This window comes from Hippocampus guttulatus, chromosome 23 (assembly GCF_054856545.1).
Source record: "Hippocampus guttulatus isolate MCC_2025c chromosome 23, RoL_Hgut_1.0, whole genome shotgun sequence".
NCBI classification, from domain to species: Eukaryota; Metazoa; Chordata; class Actinopteri; order Syngnathiformes; family Syngnathidae; genus Hippocampus; species Hippocampus guttulatus.
The window spans coordinates 4,144,195-4,165,236 of NC_141283.1; the positions used below are offsets into that span (position 1 = coordinate 4,144,195).

Genomic DNA, 21,042 nt, shown 5'->3' on the forward strand with positions numbered 1-21,042 from the left:
TCACGTTGATAATTTATTCGCCCAAAACAAGTACAAACAAGCATGTCAAGTGAAAGATTGTTCGCCAGCTTGATTCCACCCAGTAATGAAATATGAAGAAAAAGTCGTTAGTAGTGAACAGCATGGAGTCGCCCATCTCTGGTTGATTGCTGTGTTTTGGTCCAAAGTTTTCACACTCGTCCAGTAGCGAAAACACGACGGCGTCAAAATAAATGTCCATTGCCCCAAACTGAATCCTAAAAACACTTGTACCGGAAATCATAATTCGGCACTGAACTGAATGCAAATGCCAGTCATCCCTTCCTGCCTCACTAAAACAAGCAAAAACAACAACAATAACAATAAAAATAATAAAGCTGCAACGTGTTTTTAATACGAAAAAAATCACTCCTTCATATAAAAACGAAGACATCTGTCAACTGTGCTTGCTATAGTGCTGTTTTTTTTCCTGATGTGCGCACCGTGGCCACGCGGGGGCAGTATAATACAAACAAACTAAACAACGAAACAAGAAAAAAAAATTGCCAACTTGGATTTCGAAACATACGTTTGTCGGATATCTCAAGGCACCACTATATTGATTGCAAATGCTATACTGTACATACACATAAAAATAGGACACGTTTCATAGAATGAGAACACAGAATTTAGCAGACCATAAAAATTAAACAATGCAGTATGACTGAGAATTACAGTAGAATTTTAAAGAGTTTGCTACTTTAAAAAAAAACGAGGTGGGGAGGCCATAGGCAGCCGTTATTCATTTGTAATCATTCATTCATGCATTTCCTAATAATTATGTATATACAATTATTGGCACTGCTGCGAAGCGCTTAAGAATATACTTGTACTTGTCTATAGCTGCCACAAGGTAGCAGCAAAGCACTACATTCTTTTATTAGGCAAGGCTTTGGGTTGTCTAAAATTCCTCCCTGTTTTGCAGAAGAATTTTTTTCCTGAGCACATCAGGTTTTTATAATAACAATGACTTTCAAAAAATAATGTAATATGTTTTTTTTAGTAATATATTGAGTCAAATTTATGAAAGACGGGTTAGGTTGAAGCGTCAATGCTATCAATTACAATGCACGGTAAAATCCGCATTGCATGAGCTTTGACAGGTCAAAATTAAAAACAAACAAAAAATGAAAATATCAATCAAAAGACTTTTTTTTAAGCTGTGTCAAAAATACTTACAGTATATAGGACAATACATCTCTGATTCAAATTTTCCGTTTTTCTTGTTTTTGCTCACGCGTGCTGGTTCATCTCCAGCCCGCATGCCGCATCCTTCTTCTTGTCGCTTCGTCCCAGAGCCTCGGCCTCCTTCAAGGTGGACGTTAGGGGCTTGCCCAGCGTCTCAGGCAGCATCAAGGTCAGGATGCCGATGATGAAAGCCAGGATACCCACGATGAGCTGACAACACATTTGGAAAAGACCACAAGGGCGTTTTAAAAAGAAAAACCCAAAATATGACAATCAAGCGTTACATTTATGAGGTCCTCATGACAAGAATAGAGTTAAAATCTGAAATGAACCAAAAAAAAAAAAACAGGTTGGTGATCAAGTCATAATATTCCAACACAAATGGTACGAGAATCAAATCAGAAATATTGCTGGAGTATAAAAATCACGATAAATGCCCAATATTGTGAGCAGAAACCTGAGGCAGGTAGATCCAGACGTCGGCCAGGTGCACGCAAAACGGCGCCACCACACTACCTACGCGACACATCATGCTGCCGCTACCCACTGCCAGAGACCTACAAACCAAGAAGAAAAAAAACAGTTAGTAACGGTGGGGAAATACTTAGGTATACGTGCAGATACTTGTCTTAAATTTAAAAAGAAAAAAAGACTACAGTAAAAGTCGGGATTCAACTCCTGCACTACAGTAAAATTAAAGGTCAAAGATAGAACGCAGTCTTGGCGTGACCGTAGCGTTTACCTGATGATAGTGGGGTAAAGCTCACAAGTGTACAGATAGATGAGACCGAACGCGATGGCGATGGCGAACTTTCCGATCATGCTGAGAGCGATGGCCAGGGCCTCGATGTCCTGCAAAAGGAGCACACAAACAAATGACGCCTTGAAACATGCACCCAAGCTTTCCTTTCATTTTTATCGCTGTAGTCCCCTGAAGTCATTGCTCAAAGAAAATAGGGATTGATTTTTTGTGGAAAATCTTTTAGTACTTTTTTTATTTTGAAATACCGATAGAAAAATGGTTGTTGTTTACGTTCATATTTTTTTTAGTGTAGAATGTATGCCCTAAATTCAATGAACTTTGCACTACTCCTTCTAGTGTGCACATCTTGGCCACCTGGGGGCAGTATCATAAAAACACACCAATCTTTCACGAGCATGAACTCTCCTCTGTAAGCCGTAGTAATGCTAGTCGTTCTTTGCAGAGGATAAAGAATGCACGCCTGTGAGTATTGTTATATTGTCTTTCTACATGTGTTTCTTTGAGCGACAGCACACCATTAAGTGCTAGCATCGAGCTAGCAGACTTTAAAGCAAAGCTATGTGGTTGTTTTAAATGCACATGTAATTCTCTTGATTTCATATTAAACCAAAAAAAAAAAATCATTCAAAAGACTGCTTATAATCTGGAAAAACACAAGTCGGCTGACCAGTATCTCAAGGCACCGCTGTACCGTCATTTAATGCCTTTGAATGGAAGCCGGAGAGGCTGCAAGTAGGTCAAGGGGCACCTCAGAAACGGACAGTGACACCTGGGCCCCGGGGACGTCCGTTAAAAATACACTCAGGGAGGGTTGATCCTCATGCCGAGATGATTTATTTTTAAACCCGCATCTTTTATTTCTTTCTGTCGAATGCCACACAGCCAGGAAGGCGCATTGTATTGCGTTACCAGCGACACGACTGGTAAGTCGGGCTGTTGCCATGGAAACTCAGCCGTTAGTGGGTTGGCTTTTGACGTGTGTGGCTCTGTTTTCCAAGGTTAACTTCTGTTTGCCACGACCTGACTCTATCAAATAACACGCACACACACACTTGGTACATACAGCAGGGACCAGTATGATAAGCATGCACGCAACCCCCGCCAGCAGCAAGGCCGGGGCACATGTCTTCTTGCGTCCAATGCGGTCCATGGCAAAGCAGCCCACCAGATAGGAGGGAAGCTCCACGGCACCTGGAGGCAGCCAATCACAGCAACAGCACTGAGTCAGCACTTCCTGAGTCAGCACAGAGAGACACACTGCGGCACACACTACCCGGAAAGCCACGAATAACTGGATGCCATTTAAAACACTTGATTGTGTGCGTGTGTGTGTGTGTGTGCGTGTGTGTTTTCAGATGGTCAGTGACTCAAAGGCGAATGGGAAGCTCAATTCATGTGACCCATTGCAATTGAATCAGTTATCTTTGGTAACATAGCAGGCATAGTACGGAATTGTAATCGGAGATAAAAATATAATTTAGGCTACTTTTTATTATTTATGTCAAAATAATTACTTTATCTTAATTGGTTTTACGCTTACGATTCCTCATGTTCGGTATCAGATTTACATAATATTAACCGAATTTTTAAAGTTGTATTTTCAGATGTTAAGATACTCCACAGTGTTTTTAATTAACAGCAATATCAATCATTAGTTTGAAAGGAAAAAGAGAGTCTTAAAAATATGTATTTATGTTGTTACATACACCCATCCATCGTCATACATTTAATGTATACGTTAATACATAAGAATGTCAAAAAAATACTTTTAAAATATTATTTTGACATAAATGTTAAATGATACAAATTATTTAATTCAGATATGTTGGTTTATTCTAAAACATTATGTTGTCATTTTTTGTTAATTTACTTAATTTTTTTTTTTTTGTCAGAAAAATGTGAATCCATTTTCGTTATGTTCCGATGGACCCCCCCAAAAAAGCGCATACACCAAGTGTACATTTTCATATATATATTTTTTTTTGCCTCTTAACAAATCGGCAAAAATTCAAAAAAATACAATTCTCCAAGCAAAAAGGCTCTAACCCGCCAATATGTGGACAAAGTGAAGCGCTCCGATTTGCCGTCCGATTCTCCTTGTTGTTTGGTGGTCTCCCGTGAGGTTTTTCTCACACACATCTCAGGAAACACTCCAAAGAACGACATCGTGCCTATTCTGAAAAAAAATTTGCAGGCCTCCTTACCGACGAGGAAGAGGTTGAGATACTGGTTTCCCCCCAGGTTGACGGATCCCAGCGAGAAGACGTAGTAGCCCAGGCTGCCGATAAACCAGATGGCCCACACGGTGCCCGTGCGGCCCGCCATCCTCCAGCTGCCGAACAAATCCAGGATGGATAGCTTCTTCTCGAGAGAGCGTCCCGTCTCCTCCTCCTCCTCCTCCATCTCCTCCACCTTCTCTAGCAGCGCTCTGCCGTTCTGCTCCTCCGGCTCCAGGAGCTCCTCCACCCTCAGCCGGCTTTCCAAACCGTTGACGCGGGCCACGGTGTCCAGCAGGCTCTGTGCCTCCTTGTACCTCCCCTTGGCGATGAGATAGAACGGCGTCTCGGGGAGCTTCCAGCAGAAGAGCAAGAAGGGCGAGGTACACAGCGACAGGATGAGCTGGTAGATCCACCACACGCGCACCAGGTAGCCCGTCAGAGCCACCACCATGATGCCCACGGCGAAGGCGGCGTGCACGTGCATGGAGGTCCACGTGCGGACCTTGATGCCGGTGAACTCGGTCACGTACACGAACACCACCACCAGATAGCCGCTGGATGCCTGGTAGGAGAAGAAGACGAGTACAATACGGCTCAGGCCGGGTAAGGCAATCCCGTTCTTATTCACGGTTCCCCATTCCCAAATTTCAATTACACGAAAGCTGCACCCCATCTTGGCCCTATCTATTGCATTGAAGACGAGCTTTCAAAATTGACTTATCAGACTATTTATCCTGCTATGTGGGTCTGGAATGTATGCCCCCCCCCCCACCCAATCAAATGGTACTAAATCGTTTGCCCGCATGAGGTTCATGAGGGCAACGGTTGTTCTTCAACTTCAAGGGTCAGAATGAGCAAATGTCGTGTTTACAAACTTGTCAATGTGGAATAAAAATCGGTCGTATAAAATGTCAATGGCATTTTCGGCCATCCGGCTTAAAAGAAAAAAAAACACGCCTTCAAGAGAGGGGGCGGGGAGTAGTACGGCATTACGCGCATGTGTTCCTACACTGCCAACATTATCAGAGTCGGATTCCATGGGAAAAACAACAGCTGAGTGGCGGAGGGGGGGCCGCGAGACACTTTTCGCAAAGGGCGACCGACCTGTCCGGTTCCACTCAACTGGACACGAATGAACTCACCATGGCCAGGAGGAAGCGGAAAACCACAAAGTAGTAGTAGTTAGCGGAGAAGGCCACACACACCCCGAGTCCAAATTGACAGAGGCTGGTGAACATCAGGATCTTCACTCGACCGACTCTGAGGAGGAAGGGGGGGGGGGGGGGGGGGAATAAAACATTCACTCGGGTAAAAGTTTGGAGATTAAGGCTCGGGTCGAGGTTCACATTTTGGGATGAGACTTTGGAAAGATTGGGTTTCAGGATTGGGCTCATGGTTAGGAAATGATGGCTAGGGTAAATGTTGCGCTTGAGGTTAGCGCCGTTGGGCATAAGTGGTTGGAGTTAGAATTCGGGATGGGGTCTTATGGTTCTAGTTCAGAATTAGGAATATGTGTACAGTGAAACTCCTCTACAACAAAACCTACATGGGCTATATGAAGTGTTAAATATAAATAAGTGTATGCTCATATTTATGCACTATGTATCGGAATAAAAATAAAGAGTACACACATTCGTTTTGTGTGTGTTTCTGAGATAAAATTTGCTACAGTGAAAAGCCCCCTGTTGTGAAAAATTTCTTGCTGTAAACGTGATTTCATTGTAGAGGAGTTTCACTGTACCTCCTTTCTGCTTACCTGTCAGCGATATCCCCAAACACAAGCGCCCCGATCAGCACCCCCAACATGAAGGTGGGCTGGCACATCTTGGCCAGCCAAGCTTGGTTGCACACCAGGTCCCAGTCCGTCACAATGCTCTGATACACTTCACTGTGATCATAAACAAAACCCCCGTCGCACGATTCCACCGATTTATTGCCGCCAAAGGCATACGTAAAATCTTTGGGATGGAGCCGCAAGGCCCGCTGGCATCGGCTAAGTTCCCACTGATCCCCGCCGGGGGTCCTGACCACCAAAGGTCCCGTATCTGCTTTGAAGACGGGCAGGAAGTCGTTCAGACTGGACCCGCTCAGGTTGCCAAATAAAACGTCCGTGACGTTGGTGGGAACGCCGCAGACAAAATTCGGCGTCTCCACCAGGAAGACGGAAGCCAGGTAGTGGATCCCGCAGGCCATTGCCTGAAAGGCGGCCGCAAAGTATATGCATGCCTGAAACCTGAAAGGCAAAGAACAAAAGCTCCTTTCACACTTGGGTTGGACGTAAGATATCGAATCACAAAAATGATGGCATTTGAATAGGGGTGTGCACATTTTAATTTTTTTTCATAGAGCCACCGAACAGGTGGTTGAGATGTACCCACAGAAATGCGGCTATTGGAAGTTAACAAACTTCAGCAACAAGGCCGCGGAGCAAAATGTCTTGTACTCTTTGCAAAAGAAGCCAAACAAGCTGATGCACCATAAATATCCATTTTCCATTTGCTCAATTCATTTGACACCCCCCCCCCCCCCCCCGGCACACGGAGGTGTTCCTAATATTTTGACCCATGCAAAAGATTCATTTGACATTGCACTGGATCACACTAAACTGTGCAGTTGTAAAAAAAATAAAAATTAAAATAAGTGGTCAGTCAATCCAATGAGAAGACACCAATGGCCACCGTTTCAAATGAAAATGACCAAGAAAACAAAAAGCTTGCATACCTTTTAAAATGTCCAAGCTCATCAAATATCCTCTCCACCGTCATTTTGGAGAGTTTGCTCTCTGCGTGTGTATGTGTGCGTGTCCACTTTGACTTGGGACGAGGGTGAGTGGGTGGGAGGAGGGTGCATCTCACTCACTCACACACACACACACACGCACACACACACACACACACACACACACACACACCAAGATGCCTTATAAGGCCCCCATGCAACTCTAAGAGCAAATTATGTTTCAGACAAAAGGGCAGTTATAAAACATCTCCCCCCGAAATTCCAATCTCACTCAACCGCCCTCTTAAAAAAAAAAAAAAAGCCTCACCTCAAATAAATGAATGGGGTTTTTTTTGTCTCCACAATACGGCTGCATGCACACTGCAGGTACTAGAAAAACATCCGAGATGCAATATGGGTATTGAGTACAGCGATATTCATATTATTACATTATTTAACACGGACCTTAAAAAAAAAACATTATGATCGAGCGAAAGATTTTTTATTTTTTTTTGGATGGTGTAAAATAAGCAAGCTCTCTTTATTCTTAGCTGATTAATTGTAATGCCCCTCAATACTGTTCCCCTATTGGCTGGCGATGCGCATTTGAGGTTGCATTGGACTGGTCCATATAAAATTGTGGCTGTGCTTCAAACGTCTTGTGCACTGGTGTCCATTTTAACAATTAAATGCCTCACCTACCATAAACGGATGATTTTAACTCAGCTCTCGTGTTATGTAAGCTTTCTCCGGTTACACCGAAAAAGTGTGACCAAAAGCTGGATCTTCAGTCAACATTTCCTCAAATAATGGCCTTCCGTAGACGCCATAGCCGTGACTTTCATTTCAACAAAGGAATATAAGACGCCCACTGAAATAAATGAGCACCCGACCTCCAATCAACAATTCCAAATCTGAGCAGCGGCTGTCGGTACCTAATGAAATGACCACTGTTCTTGCACGAGGCGACCACTCGGAGCACCCGATTAATGATTGATGGTGTGGCGCACAGTTTCGGCTGGCTTGACTCACCAGTGTGACGGTTGCGACTGGATCCAGCCGGAACGCCACATTCGCCGTGTTTGCATTTGACATCAGAGCCGCCTCCCGCGTCAGCTCCTACGCACCGTCCCGGCAATCGCCATCTAATGGGGTGGGGCTGTAGGTTACTAGAAACAGGTGCAATTTTTTAAAATCCAGTGAACCAAAAAAAAAAAAAAAGTTTTTTTGTTTTGTTTCAATTTCGCTGCTGAGTTTCCCGTTTTTCTCGTCGCTTCACGACCGTAGTACGCACGTGATGAACTTTTCATTTGATCTGAAGTTCTCGTGAGTTCAGTCAACTGTTGACATGCGCACGATATTTGCTGTTTCTGGTCTCGCGGTGGCCCTCTTTGAAACACCGACTGAGGGAGGGGGGTCAACGGTCATCGGTGAGCCTCATCTGAACTTTGTGACGGTGGATGAAAACAAGCGGAGGGAATGGACAGGAGCAGTTATATAACCCTTTCCGCCTCTGCCTCATTTTGGGAAAGGAGAGGAGTTCGCGTATTGTAATGTCGGCCAGGTCCGTCTACCAGGAAAAATACATAAAAATAGCTGTGAGAATATTTTTGTTGCCATCCAAACATCGACACGTGGTGGTTTATTTTTTTTTAAATAGATAACGTTAGATATATTTTTTTCATGTGTGAAGTAATTCAATCAGCCAAAAGTACAGTGTACCGGAAGTTGTAATCAATCCACAGGAAGTTAATTGTGGTAGTGTTCAACTCTTGCCACTAGATGGTAGTATAGGTTGCTCCAATTTTTGGGGGGGGGGGGCTGCATAGCTGAATCTTGACATCCAGGCTGCGTTGAATCCTAAAATATTATGACGAAAGGTGATGTAAAGTAACAAAATAAACAAACACAAACACCTCGAACAAATAACTGTACAAACGACAATAAAATAACACAAAAACAAAGTGAAACAATACAATTTAGCAACACATAAAAACAATACATTCAAAAATAAGCAATATATTAATAATTAAATTAAATAAACTACATACAAAAATATATACAGAAAAAGAACGCAATCCAATAAATACAACTAAATGCATGAAAATAAGACTCAACAATAATCGAAAACAAAATAAAACAGAATGCAAATAACGTCTAAAAAAAATGAAACAAGACACCAAGTAAAGAGAAAAAAAAATCTAAAATAAATAAATGATTGATTTAAATTCAACATTTCAGTCTATTCTCATCCAAGCAATCTCTCGTGCCACATTGTCAGATGTAATGATTTTTTTTTTAATGGATTAATACAATTTATAACCCCTCAAGGGGAAAAATTCAACAGGTGTTAACTTGTGTACAAATGTTGGGAAATGGGACATTGTGACCGCATGAACAGCCCTTAGCTAAAGTTACACAGTAACCTGAGATTCAGCGGGAAGGAGTGTGCGTGTGTGCGTGCGTGTGTGTGTGTGCGCTTGCATGCATGGGTACATGCTGTCAGACATTAAGCAAGAGGAGGAGTCTTAAAAAAGAAAAAAAAATGGCAAATAAAAGGGGTGTGTGTGTGTCTTAGGGGAGTTGGGAGTATTTGGAGGGAGTTCCCCGAGTATTCCAAAGCAGTGTGCACTCCTCCTCACACGCTTGAGGGAGTGTGTCGGACGTTTCGGAGTCTATTCGCCAGAAGAAAGAAGGACAATGGCCTAGCAGCCGTCGGCTGCTGGTCTTGACCAACGAGTGGACATGGGCCTGCTGCTGCGTTTGGCCTTGGCGCTCACGTGCGTGTGCGTGAGCGTCCATGTTTACCTGGAGGTGGCACGGCCCTTTGCACCTGCGCCCCCGCCGGTGGGGTGGCCCATCCGGACCGGGTGGGACCCAGAAACCGAGAACAGACTTGAGAAGAGAGAAGGCCGAATGAAGGGGAGGGATGAAGACTCGTTGAGGAATCGACAGAGAAAGGTTGGTGGCTCCGCGATGTTGTAAGTTGTCTTTTCTTATTTCCCCGCAGAGACTGAAGTAAGCATTTGCTTGCTGCGCCTGTCATGATACGTTGCTGGCATGGACAGATGACCAAGTTTACATGATGTGGAGTAAATAAACATGCTGATTCACAAAATATGCGAGTCATGGTTTTAAAAATATAATTACATTTAAAAAAAACTGAAAAAAAATTAAATGTAAAATTTTAAGAATTAAAAAAAAAATGAATATATGCAATTTGAGAAATAAAACAAACTAAAAGTAATGACTAAAACATTTTAAAAAAGAATCCTATGATGACAAGATAGGCCAGTCTAGGTGAAGATCCAGGGACCAAATTTATATGATGTGGAGTAAATAAACATGCTGATTCACAAAAGTTGCGAGTCATGGGTTGAAAATATAATTACATTAAAAAAAAAAACTGAAAAATAATGTAAAATTTTAAGAATGAAAAAAATAAATACATGCAATTTGAAAATTAAAGTAAAACTAATAACTAGAACATATTTAAGAAAAGAATCCCATGATGACAAGATCGGCTAGCCTAGGTGAAGATCCAGGGTCACTTTCAAGTGATGACTATGAAACATTGTCATGCATAAACGCGTCCATCCCCCACAGATGCGATGCCCCTGCCATCGTGGCAAAACCAAAAGGTAAGCAGAGCTGCACGTTGTCGGAAGGCACTTGTGGGGGGGGGGGCACTGTTTCAAATTGCGGCAAAATAAGATGCTGCTTTTTTTTTCATAACAGAAGAGGAAGAAGGGAATCGAGTCTTCAAATGTAAATCATTGCAGGGCCTGGATGAGGCTGCGAGTTGGGCATTAATATTGCATTAGGGCCTACGTTGTCGCTACTAAAACGTGTCACCAACGATGCCCCCGGAGGAGACCCGCTGACATTTTCTGTCACATTCGGCTTCGGTTGAACACTCTTCTTCCAACACCACTTCTTCTTTTCCTCCCTGAAGGCTCTGGCATCACTTTTTTCTCCTCTGTCATGTTGTCTTTTCTTCTTTTGCAACCACGGCCTTGTCTCACTTGTATAAAGCTGCGTGTAGCTGACAGAATAAAAGCACGCGGATGTTTTTTTTTTTTTGGACAAGTTGATGAAAGACGGAATAATTAGGGAGGCTTTTCCAAGCTCCTTAAAAGTCTGTGGCTTCATCCGTTGCTTTGTTTTTAATCATTTGTCTTGCTACAGAGCGAGGATGCTACAGTTCATTCAACGATCATCGGCTCAGAGGTTCCGAGTGTTGGTTTTGCTGTTAATCCAAAAACAGAGGTGGCAAAAGTACTCCTGTAAGCGTCAGTGTAGACATCGTGTAAATATTGATTTAACTTTGTTCGCGACAGTAATTCTTTGGCACAGCAGTGATGTGCGGTTAGCTTATTAGCTCTGTCACACTAAAAACTGCATTTTCGCTTTGGATATTACACTGGCTTGGCGGCTTTAGAGTGCCTCGTTGTCGGCTACGAGTGCATACACGTCACAGACCGAACGATGGAGGAGCCGGGGAAAAAAAATCTATTCATATCAAATACTACATCAAAGATGGACTTGACAGTCAGTGTGTGAACAGGAGCGTCAGGCCAGCATGCTTCCTTTAGAGCGCCTCATTATTGCAACGTGGAAGAGCCAGCAAGAGACTTTGAGCAAATGTGGTTTCCTTTAACCAATCAGAATTTTTTTTTTCCTGCTATTTTGTGAACAACACCTAGTGAGCGGTCAGCAGCAAAATCCACCAGTCAGTTTTAGGACCCCCTGCGGAATTTTAGAAAAAAAGGGAAAAGGCGCTGACCTGGGTCACGTTCCGGAGACGACAAAGGGAACTCGTCTGTCTAATCCGAAAGGTGTGACTGCTCTCAATTCTCAGCCACCTTTCACCTCCAGCGGCAGGAGTGGAGAGGGTGGAGGGGTGGAGGGCGGGGGCACATTCGAGGTAGCAGCCTGGAAGGAGAAATGCCATCCGGGTCACACATTCAATGTGGAGTAGCGTGAACATTTTAGATGCTTATGTTGACAAATCAAAAACAAAGTTCAACTTAATCCATCACAACACATCCCTGTGATCTGTGAAAGTGCTACACTTGTGTGTGGGGCGGGGGGCGGGGGGGGGGGGGGGGGGGGCTAAGAAAAAAAATCTGCTTGGTGCTGCTCGAAAAGCCGCTTACACAACTTCCAAAAAACGGACACCACGTGTTAAACACGAGGTGCTCAAGAACCGAAAGTCCCTCCTATGCGTGCCTGCGGAACACTGAGGTAAACACGCCGAAGAGTCCAACAACGTACCAAAGTAAACAAACGCGTCGAGATTCCGTGACTATATTTGGAAAGAAATGCTAATCGCCAATCAAGCAATCATTTTGCGACTTAAGTTGATGCCACAGGCCCCCATCACCAAACGGGAACCAGAAGCAGCTCACTTTGCCTCCCGGCTGAACAAAAGGTGCTCTGTTGCGCCCCCCCCCCCCCCCAAAGACAAAAATAATCTGTGTGGAGTGGAACGTTCCCGAGAGAGTGCCGGGGCACAGTTCTCCCCCCCTCATACATCTTGTCTGGAAACATTCCACCAAATTCCCTAAAACCCACCAGCACCCCCCCCCCCCCCTCACTTGAATGGGTGCATTGACCTTTGAAATGAAAGCCATGGCTTCCATTTTCTGCGCTCACATCATAGACACATTCGTACCTACAAAAACGGTATTGTACCAGTTCTACTCTCTTTACTATCAATGTTTGAGGACCTCACTCATCAACAAATGCGGGCTTAGGACACAGCCATGAGGGACGCACGGTTTCAACATCGTGAGGACATTTTAGCGCATTCTCTGTGACTGAAAGTTCCCTGATGACGGGTTTATTCCTATACAAATTGTCAGGATGTACAGAAAGTTCCCAGACAGAATCGGACTCTGTAAATGTAGACTCTGATAGATGTCTAAAAACATTTATATTATATTATACATTATATTAGAAGAAAAAAAAAACCCCGCGAGGCTGACAAAATACAAATAATGACGCTGGAACAATAACCAGGATAATAACGGAAACAAAAAGCGGAGAAGATAAACCGAAATAGCTTGTCACAAAAGGACAAGATGACCAATCCCCGACAAATATAAATCGAGATTATGTTTACAAAAATACCAAAATACTATTTACAAGCAAAAATACAAAACACAACGGAATCATGACATGAATAAAGCAGCCGTTTTCTGCTGTAGCTATCTTGGCCATGTTGACGCTCAGCATGCTTCTTGTTGCTTCTCAATGAGACATCTTGTGGCGCGGAATCCAAGATGGCGTCCAAAGAAGGCGGCGTGAACGCACGCTTGCATAGACGGGCACCGAAACGTGTTTAAACAACAACCTCCTGCCCACCCATGTCAACATGAGCGAATCAAACAAAGTACAATAGAGTCCTGTTTTGTTTTTTTCTTTCGTCCTCCGGTTTCAGGGTCGGGGGGGGGGGTAGTTTGCACTGATTCATGCGCAGTCGATGAGCAGGCAATGGTGCAATTTACAAGACCACCCACACTGCTCTTGGATCAGCTTTTACTGGCAGCACGTGGGCAGACTGTGCAAGTAATCAGAGGCCTGTCAATGCAGAAATTTAGTTCCTACTCCAAGCGGGAATTATTCAGCAAGCCATCGCCGCTAAAAAATGATTAGCCTCTATTAAAAAGGATCAACGTAATCCTTCTCTTCAATCACAGTTCGAGCTGGTAAATCTTTAAATAAGGCTGTAAGCTGGGAATGGATGACACAGTGTTACAAAAACACACCTTGAAATGGTGTTAAAAGATGATTCTTAATGGCAATTTTTGTCACTTAAAAAAACAAAACTTATGCATCTCATCATCGTATAAAATGAGTTTAAAAACGGAGTTTAACTATGATAAAAGCTTTAGAATAGCATATAAATGCAACAAGATGGCGCCCAAGCACTACTTCTCCATTAGACAAGGTTTTGGCCTGAAAGGAGCTCCTCTTCTCACTTCAACATAGGGTTCCTTTGCATCAGGAAGCCACGAGATGGTGCCGGCGGATGTTTTGTGGCACGGTGAAAAGTAAAAACAATCAAACAGCTTTGACAAGTGATGACGCGTTATCGTTGTTGTTTTTCTGATGATGCGCATTATTAGTTATGCCTGAGGTGATTATCGTTCCAATTAGAGCAATAAAAAGCAGAGTTGAATAACTGAAATCAGTTCTCACCGAGGAACACCTTTTTCTCGATTTGGTCGAATTCCGCATACGTATTTGTGTACACACACACACACGCACGCACACAATCTGTGTCTTTTTCTCTCACCTGGTCCCATTGTTTTGACAGGCTCTCTCATCTCTTATTTAATCCGCTCATCTCGTGTTCAGCCATCCGTCCGTGCGTCCATGTCTTGTCCCGGAGGGATCCTTCACGCATGACGTGGCTGCCCAGGCTCCTGTCACACACTCGGGCTTTGAAGTTAGTCGCACTGTAAATCACACGAGCGCGGCGCTCGGTCCTAATCGACGCCGATCGAGATGAAAGCAGAAGTAAAGGGATAATCCTGCTTGAGAAGGTACTAACAGAATGTGTCCTGGCAGCGATTTAAAAGTTTTAAGTACAATTAACAAGTACAATTTACATAAATGGTCATACACGCATGAAGAAAAGTTACCGTATTTTCCGCACTAAAAGGCACTTCGGATTAGAAGGCGCACCTTCAATGAATGGCCTATTTTAAACGTGTTTTCATATATAGGGCGCACCGCATTATAAGGCGCATAGAATAGAAGCTGCAGTAGTGGCTGCGGTTGCATTATGTATCCACTAGAAGGAGCTACACTAAAGGGAATACAATACAATACAATACAGTTTTATTTATATAGCGCTTTCACAACCGCTGCGGCCGTAACAAAGCGCCTGACAGAACATTTAAAATACGACGTCCAAGATATCAGAATATTGATCCATATATGAGGCGCATCGGATTTTAAAGCGCACTTTTTGCTTTCGAGGAGATTAAACCATTTTAGGTGTGCCTTATGGTGAGGCAAAATACGGTAATCACACGGCACGACACAAGTAATATCGAGTCAAAATCGCCAGGCTGTCTTCTTTTGTTTGATGCAGTCAAAGCTGCAGGATTCATTGAATCCGGCCTGTCCGAGAGGGTTACATTCATGCGCAGCTTCCCAATCCCACCCTGGCCGACAGACACACATCCACTGACATGCCTGGTTCCATCAGATGTGAAGGGAGAAAAAAAAAATCCCAAATCACACAGAAGTCATCCCGTTTAAAATGGAGTGGTTTCAAAGCGGTTCTTAAGTTCGGCGAGCCGAGACCCTGGTGAGGGACGGTTTCCTTGCGTTTGTGATTAACATGGCTTACCCGTCTGTCAGAGGTGTTGATGACTTGTTGCTGCCTGACTGAACACCTCCACTCCACTCTAATTCTGTCACAGAGTTTATGTGTTGCAATGGACAGACACAAACAAAACAACAAGAAAAAAAGATTTGTCTGGATTGGAAACAATGGAAACTGAATTGGTTACACTGTTTGTTTTTGTTTTTTTAAGGGAGCGCCTCAAAATCAAGGTAGTGAATACGTGTTTGCGTTGTCCCAAATAAATCCCGCCACACAGCTCGTGTGTGCATCAGCTCCCAGCGAGTCTATTGTCCCAGATATCTGGCCTGTGATCAGTTGTCATGTTCCAACCTGCATGGACTACACTGGCAGCCAAGCGTCTCCATTCAGGGCCAACTCTGGAAGTCGTACTTGGAATTCACATACTGAATAGTCCTTGAAGTAAGATGACTGTTGTCTACCGACCCGTTGGGCTCCTTTGTAAATGTCAATTACATAGCATGAGAAATGTACCCGTGGTGGCAACGGGAGATAAACTATAGTCACTGTATAAGCAGGTGAAATAATAAAATAAGCAACCGTGCTTCCCTGAAGACATTTTGTCCTACTTTATCACAGTGGCCATGCACAAGTAGGTTAAAACTTAGATGCTCACTTTGCTGTCCTTGTGCTGGACTTTTTTTTTTTCTTAATAATCTGCTGTTTGTATCTACTCTCTTGTATGTGCGCAGGTGCATCGGTGGCACATAAAGCTGCAGCCTTGGGCCAAACAAAGCCACTCCCTGGAGGATGAAGCAAAACGCTTTCTTCAATACATCACAAGACCACAAGTGAGTTAGTGGACCGACCGACTCATCTACCGAACGACTGACCGTGCCGCGAAAACGTATTTTCCAAGTTCCTGATTTCTGTGTTCTTTGCATATTTATCACATACAAAGATTTCAGTTCAATTTTAATATCACAGAGACAACCCCAAGGAAATATAATCCTAATAATATTATATATTATATAATAATGTTAATGTGTCCAGGTGTCCTGCACAAGTCCCCGTGTAAGCCCAGATGGAGCATGGGCCGTGTGTCTGGACCCGAAGTACAGCCTGACTCATAGGATGCAACGCAAGCAATGTAGGGTCTACTCTTTTGGGTGAGTGCACTTGCAACGTGTATCGGGCTAATTGGGTTCTCCAAGTCGAGAGAGATACAACAACGTCACCATTATTATTTTATATTTTTTTTCTAATGACAACTGAAGCACAATTCAGCAACAGGAAGGACATCCAGGCAACCAAAATACCGATATTTCATTCTGGATTACAATATCGATATTTGCTACCATATTATCAGACTGAAATGATAGCAATGGTAAATAAAAGATGATCCGAGAGTGGCAAAAGCAATATTAATGCTTTTTTTTTCCCAAATAGGACAATACCAACATTTTGACAATAGCACTCTTGATGTGATACAGGAACATTGATACACAACCGAAAGAGATAACAAAACCATGCGATCTCGCGATTTTGTACCGACCCCCACGGCGTCTGAAAAACAACCTCTGCAACTGTTACCTCACCTACACCAATGAAAACATCCACTCCGTGAATGATCAGCGAGTCATACGCGCATACGGTGCCGACGAACGACAGCGCATGCAGTGCAAGTTATGCCTCAAGCTGTTAGGTACAGCATGTCACGCTGTTACAGTCCATCACGCCTTACAAATACAGCTGTTCTCATGTCAGTCCATTCGGATTTTTCCTCCCATACTTGCTTTTCATGCAAGGCTCCGTCTTGCCTACCACCCCCGCCCCCTTTTTGTTTTCATGTCAGTGACTAATTGACTACGCTCACACTGCATCCAACTCTTCATTTGTTGAGTGGCAGCGTAATTAGAGTCAAGATAATCCTCCAATCTGCCTCCGTCTCCCTCAAGCAACTCGGATCAGATCCCGCCGGGACTCTGTGGCAGTTGATCTTCTTAAGATCGTTAAGTCAATGACTGTGTGGGTTTGGGCTTGACGCTACCCTGGTGTGATCGAGGGGGTTTGGGGGGGGGGGGGGGCGGGGGGGGTCCTGGAGAATAGGGAGCGCATAAATGTGAGCAGTGGGAGATTGCTGAGCAGGTGTGCTGGAATCAAACTTGGCAATGACATTCTCCCTACATTTACTCAATGACGTTGAACCGAGCTGAAATTTTTAGACAAACATGTCAGGCATAAGAGCTCAAAGTAAGCGTTCGTCCAGTAAAACGTTTCTGTTCTCTTAACAAACACGGTATCCTTTCCAACGCCGTCCCCTATCTGACCTTTTTTCATACTTGTAAATCCATCCCAGGCGCCATGTGGGTCCAACTCTCGAGAAAGTTGCGCTCTGTTTTCGCGACAGCTGAAGTCTACAACCGAAAGCAAATCTGGCTTCAAAAGAGATGTCAGATATCAACCTTGGAGTTGAGCACATTGTTGAAAGCGAAAAAGTGTTCACCAGTCGGGAGATCGCTCACTATGCTGACGTTTGCCTTGTAAATGTTCGAAGGATTGTTAAAAGCCGAAAAAAGTGAATGTCCTTGGATCAGTTTCTTTACAAAACACCAGGCAAGAACCACTTCTGAGAGAGAACATAAACTAAAGAGGGCAAAAAAACGATGAGGACGCAGTTAAGTTAAATTTTTTATTCTTTACTCTATTCTTTGTTTTTTACATTATGCACAACTCCTATTTATTGTGCAGCAATCTAAATGTAGCATGTATTTGTTACGTATTTTGATGCATTTTTATGCTTTAGGAAACATTTATGTCTGAATTTTGGAGCGGCATGAAACGGATTAGGGCATTTACATGGAAAACGCGTCTCAACTTACAAAATTTTATCGTTCAGAATTTTTTTCCAGAACCAATTAATTACTTAAGTACAGGTACCACTGTAATCTATACTCAAATTTCAATGAAGGGAAATTGCACTGAATGATTTTAATGAGCTAATAAGTTTCGTGCAACATTTTAGAGGACTGCGTGTGCGGATGGCAGGCTTTTTAAGCTCCTTGGCACAGGGATATTTAGGTTAAAGCCAAACCCGGGGACATCCATGAAATCCGCATGTCATCGTGCGCTAAAGGAAAGGCAATCATCGAGGAAACGGACAAGGAACTTAAGGGAAAATAAACAGAAAACATACCTTATATAAGCTCATCGGTGCACTTTGCGATCTCGAGCGACAAATTCTCGCAGTAGCTCTCGACAATTCATCACAATTGTCGAGAGTGAATGATTTACGTGTCCCCCGATACCCACGACATGCGCTGCTCCACGGGTTGTCTGAGGTGTCGATCACATCCGTAATGTCCCAACCGATGACTAAGAAGCTCTCAATTAAATATTTAGTGGTGTGAAAACACACGGAGCGGCGTCTCCATTTCTCTTTCCATGTATCATTCATAGTCCCGCTCGCGGGATCCAATCTGGGGCCTCATCTGTAAAAGATGAATCTGTGAAAGACGGTTTCCCCCTCGCTCAATTACAGAACACAGTCAAAGCACAAATTAGACACAGGGGAGAGTGTGGAGACTGTAACAAGGGGGAATAAGATGAAGTAGCAGTCAAGGAAATGGACAAAAGTGGGAACCCGTATCACCTTGATCACTAACCTGTCCTGTTCGGTTTCCAGGTTGGGGCCAAATGACCGTAACCTGGAACGGTATCTTGCGGGATCCGGGTGCGAGGTGCACTGTTTCGATCCCAGTTTGAAGCAGCCGCACCAGCACTACGGCGAAATGTGGCTCCACCGCCTATCCGTCGACTGGAGGGATCCCAACCCTTCTGTCATTGCCCAGCGGCAGTACACCAAGAAACTGGCCACTATCCTCAACGACTTTGGTCACAGACAGGTAAACGCCAACACGTTACACAGTCGACCGAAACCTGTTCCGCTTTCAACGCGGCGTCACGCAACATTCATCCTTGAAATGAGATTTTAATGACAGTGAGTCCAGGTGGGTCGGCACAATCAGCAGTTACCCGGCCGCTTTTGATCGTGTCTAAGAATGTGCAATTTGCAACCGGTGGACTCATTTAGTTGAAGCCTATTGAGAAATTAAGACGGCGGACATTGTTTAACTCATTCAGTACCAGCCAATTCTGGATCAAGTCTGAAAAGACGTTCAAAAACGTCTTTGGGAGTGAATGAGTTAACCAAGTGGATTGGCCTTGGGGATCACATTGCATTCAGGTCATGAAAACATATCCAGGAATCATGTCAGTTGAGACATGACGAGTGATTGCTCAGAAGGTTGAGGGACTGGCTGGAGGAGGAAAGGAAGAAAACATGAACGGATAGGATGAAGAGTGACTTAAGGATGGATCGCTGATACAACAGCTGTGGGGCGGATCCTAAGACTGAATAGATGAACCGAAGAAGCCTGAAGGATAGTGAGCTGAAGGCTGGTAGGATCTCTGACTGCAGTACAGATGAATAAGATTGATGTCGAAAGACCGATGGTTGATGGCTGATGGTTGAGCAGCTCATGGACCAGATGGATGAAGTCTAATCCTTAAACTGGATAAATGGATGCTGAGCAGGCGGACTGCTGAAAGCCTGTTTCGATGAGTGAATGGATCTGAAGTGGGCGTTCAATCCAAGGTTTCCCAATTTACCTCATTTGAGTAGCCTCGGAAGAAAAAAAAGATCCTGATCCATGAGTTCGCCACAGACCAAAATGTGTTATCAAGGCCCCGCAGTTAAGTCTGCCCAGGGACTCAAACCATCGCCCAAATGACCAAAACAAGCGCAATGGCTAAGTGAACCTTTACACTTTCAAATCTTTCTGCGATCAATACAGCCTTTGCAGTAAAATGATTTTCCCCCGGTGATGCTCTGACTTCTGGATTAATTGCTTGTGTTCCTATTTTCAGGTGGACGTATTGAAAGCAGACATGGAGAGTGCCGAGTGGAAGATTCTGGAGAACCTAATCCTGGAAGGAGTTCTGGACTCGGTCGGTCAACTGCTTTTGGAGGTTCACCTCCACTGGGCGGGTTTCGAGGTGGCGGGGGACGACCCATCCGTGGTACGCTATTGGTTCAGCTTGCTCAAGGAGCTGGAACAGGCCAACTTTCGCCTCTTCCACGTGCACAGCGACCCGACCCAACCGCGCGTTTTTCTGCACAAGAACGTCTTCAATGCCAGCAGCACCTACACTTTTGCGTGGGTGAACACACAGTGGATGCCCTGACGTGATTCAAAATGAAAGAAGTTTATCAGATAAACTGTCCACTGTAGTAACCGCTGTCCCTGAAAGGGTTACGGACCAAAATACCGGCAGAAGAGCATCTCTCGGCTCAGGTTGACCCCTCCCCGACCTGCGTAGCACACAGCTCCATTTCTCCTTGATGACCTTGAAGCCTCCAGGGGCTGTGTATTCGACTACCTCATCTCGGCTGTGCTGTTCGCCGAGGGTCAACTTTCTAGTCGGTCGACCCCATGTTCGCGGTTCATGATTATTTCAATCCCACGGGCAACTCATGTTCACAAGACTTGCCCTTCCACCCTCGGTTTATGGAGACATGAAGAGACCCACATTGCAAGGGATGCAAATAGATACTAACGCCATTTTTTCCTCTTCGGGGAGAATTATACAGCCGCATGGATTGTGACAGAAGAAGGAGAGACTTTTTGCCAATATGGCTCTATCATGAACAATCATGTCAAGAATGTGCAGGTCCAAGAAGGTTCACGTGGGATGAAGGAAGAGACCCTTTTCAGTTTTACCTCCAAATTCATGTGACCACACCAAAGACT

The 21,042-nt window shown here is 44.1% G+C and overlaps 2 protein-coding genes across 2 annotated transcripts; one reads left to right on the forward strand and one right to left on the reverse strand.

Moving 5' to 3' along the window:
* LOC147185795 (solute carrier family 22 member 16-like) lies at positions 1-6,991 on the reverse strand. Its single transcript, XM_086104182.1, has 8 exons — positions 6,910-6,991; positions 5,945-6,421; positions 5,331-5,448; positions 4,174-4,750; positions 3,033-3,160; positions 1,949-2,058; positions 1,664-1,763; positions 1-1,416 (listed from the first exon to the last, which is right to left on the reverse strand). Exons 1-8 carry the CDS (start codon positions 6,951-6,953, stop codon positions 1,252-1,254), a joined length of 1,719 nt encoding a protein of 572 aa, XP_085960308.1. The 5' UTR covers positions 6,954-6,991; the 3' UTR covers positions 1-1,251.
* Positions 6,992-9,395: 2,404 nt separating this feature from the next.
* On the forward strand, positions 9,396-21,041 carry LOC147185796 (putative methyltransferase-like protein 24). The gene is made up of 5 exons (XM_086104375.1): positions 9,396-9,867; positions 15,982-16,080; positions 16,283-16,398; positions 18,915-19,134; positions 20,159-21,041. The coding sequence occupies exons 1-5, from the start codon at positions 9,652-9,654 to the stop codon at positions 20,474-20,476; spliced, it is 969 nt and encodes a 322-aa protein (XP_085960501.1). The 5' UTR covers positions 9,396-9,651; the 3' UTR covers positions 20,477-21,041.
* The last annotated feature ends 1 nt before the right edge of the window (position 21,042 follows it).

Excerpts from the sequence above, each read along its gene's own strand:
- LOC147185796 (XM_086104375.1), top strand. The coding sequence starts at position 9,652 with ATGGGCCTGCTGCTGCGTTTGGCCTTGGCGCTCACGTGCGTGTGCGTG. Across the intron at positions 16,399-18,914 it reads TGTAGGGTCTACTCTTTTGG|GTTGGGGCCAAATGACCGTA; the intron begins GTGAGTGCACTT and ends TTCGGTTTCCAG. Across the intron at positions 19,135-20,158 it reads ACGACTTTGGTCACAGACAG|GTGGACGTATTGAAAGCAGA; the intron begins GTAAACGCCAAC and ends TCCTATTTTCAG.
- LOC147185795 (XM_086104182.1), bottom strand. The coding sequence starts at position 6,953 with ATGACGGTGGAGAGGATATTTGATGAGCTTGGACATTTTAAAAG. Across the intron at positions 2,059-3,032 it reads TTATCATACTGGTCCCTGCT|GACATCGAGGCCCTGGCCAT; the intron begins GTATGTACCAAG and ends CTCCTTTTGCAG. Across the intron at positions 1,764-1,948 it reads CTTTACCCCACTATCATCAG|GTCTCTGGCAGTGGGTAGCG; the intron begins GTAAACGCTACG and ends CTTGGTTTGTAG.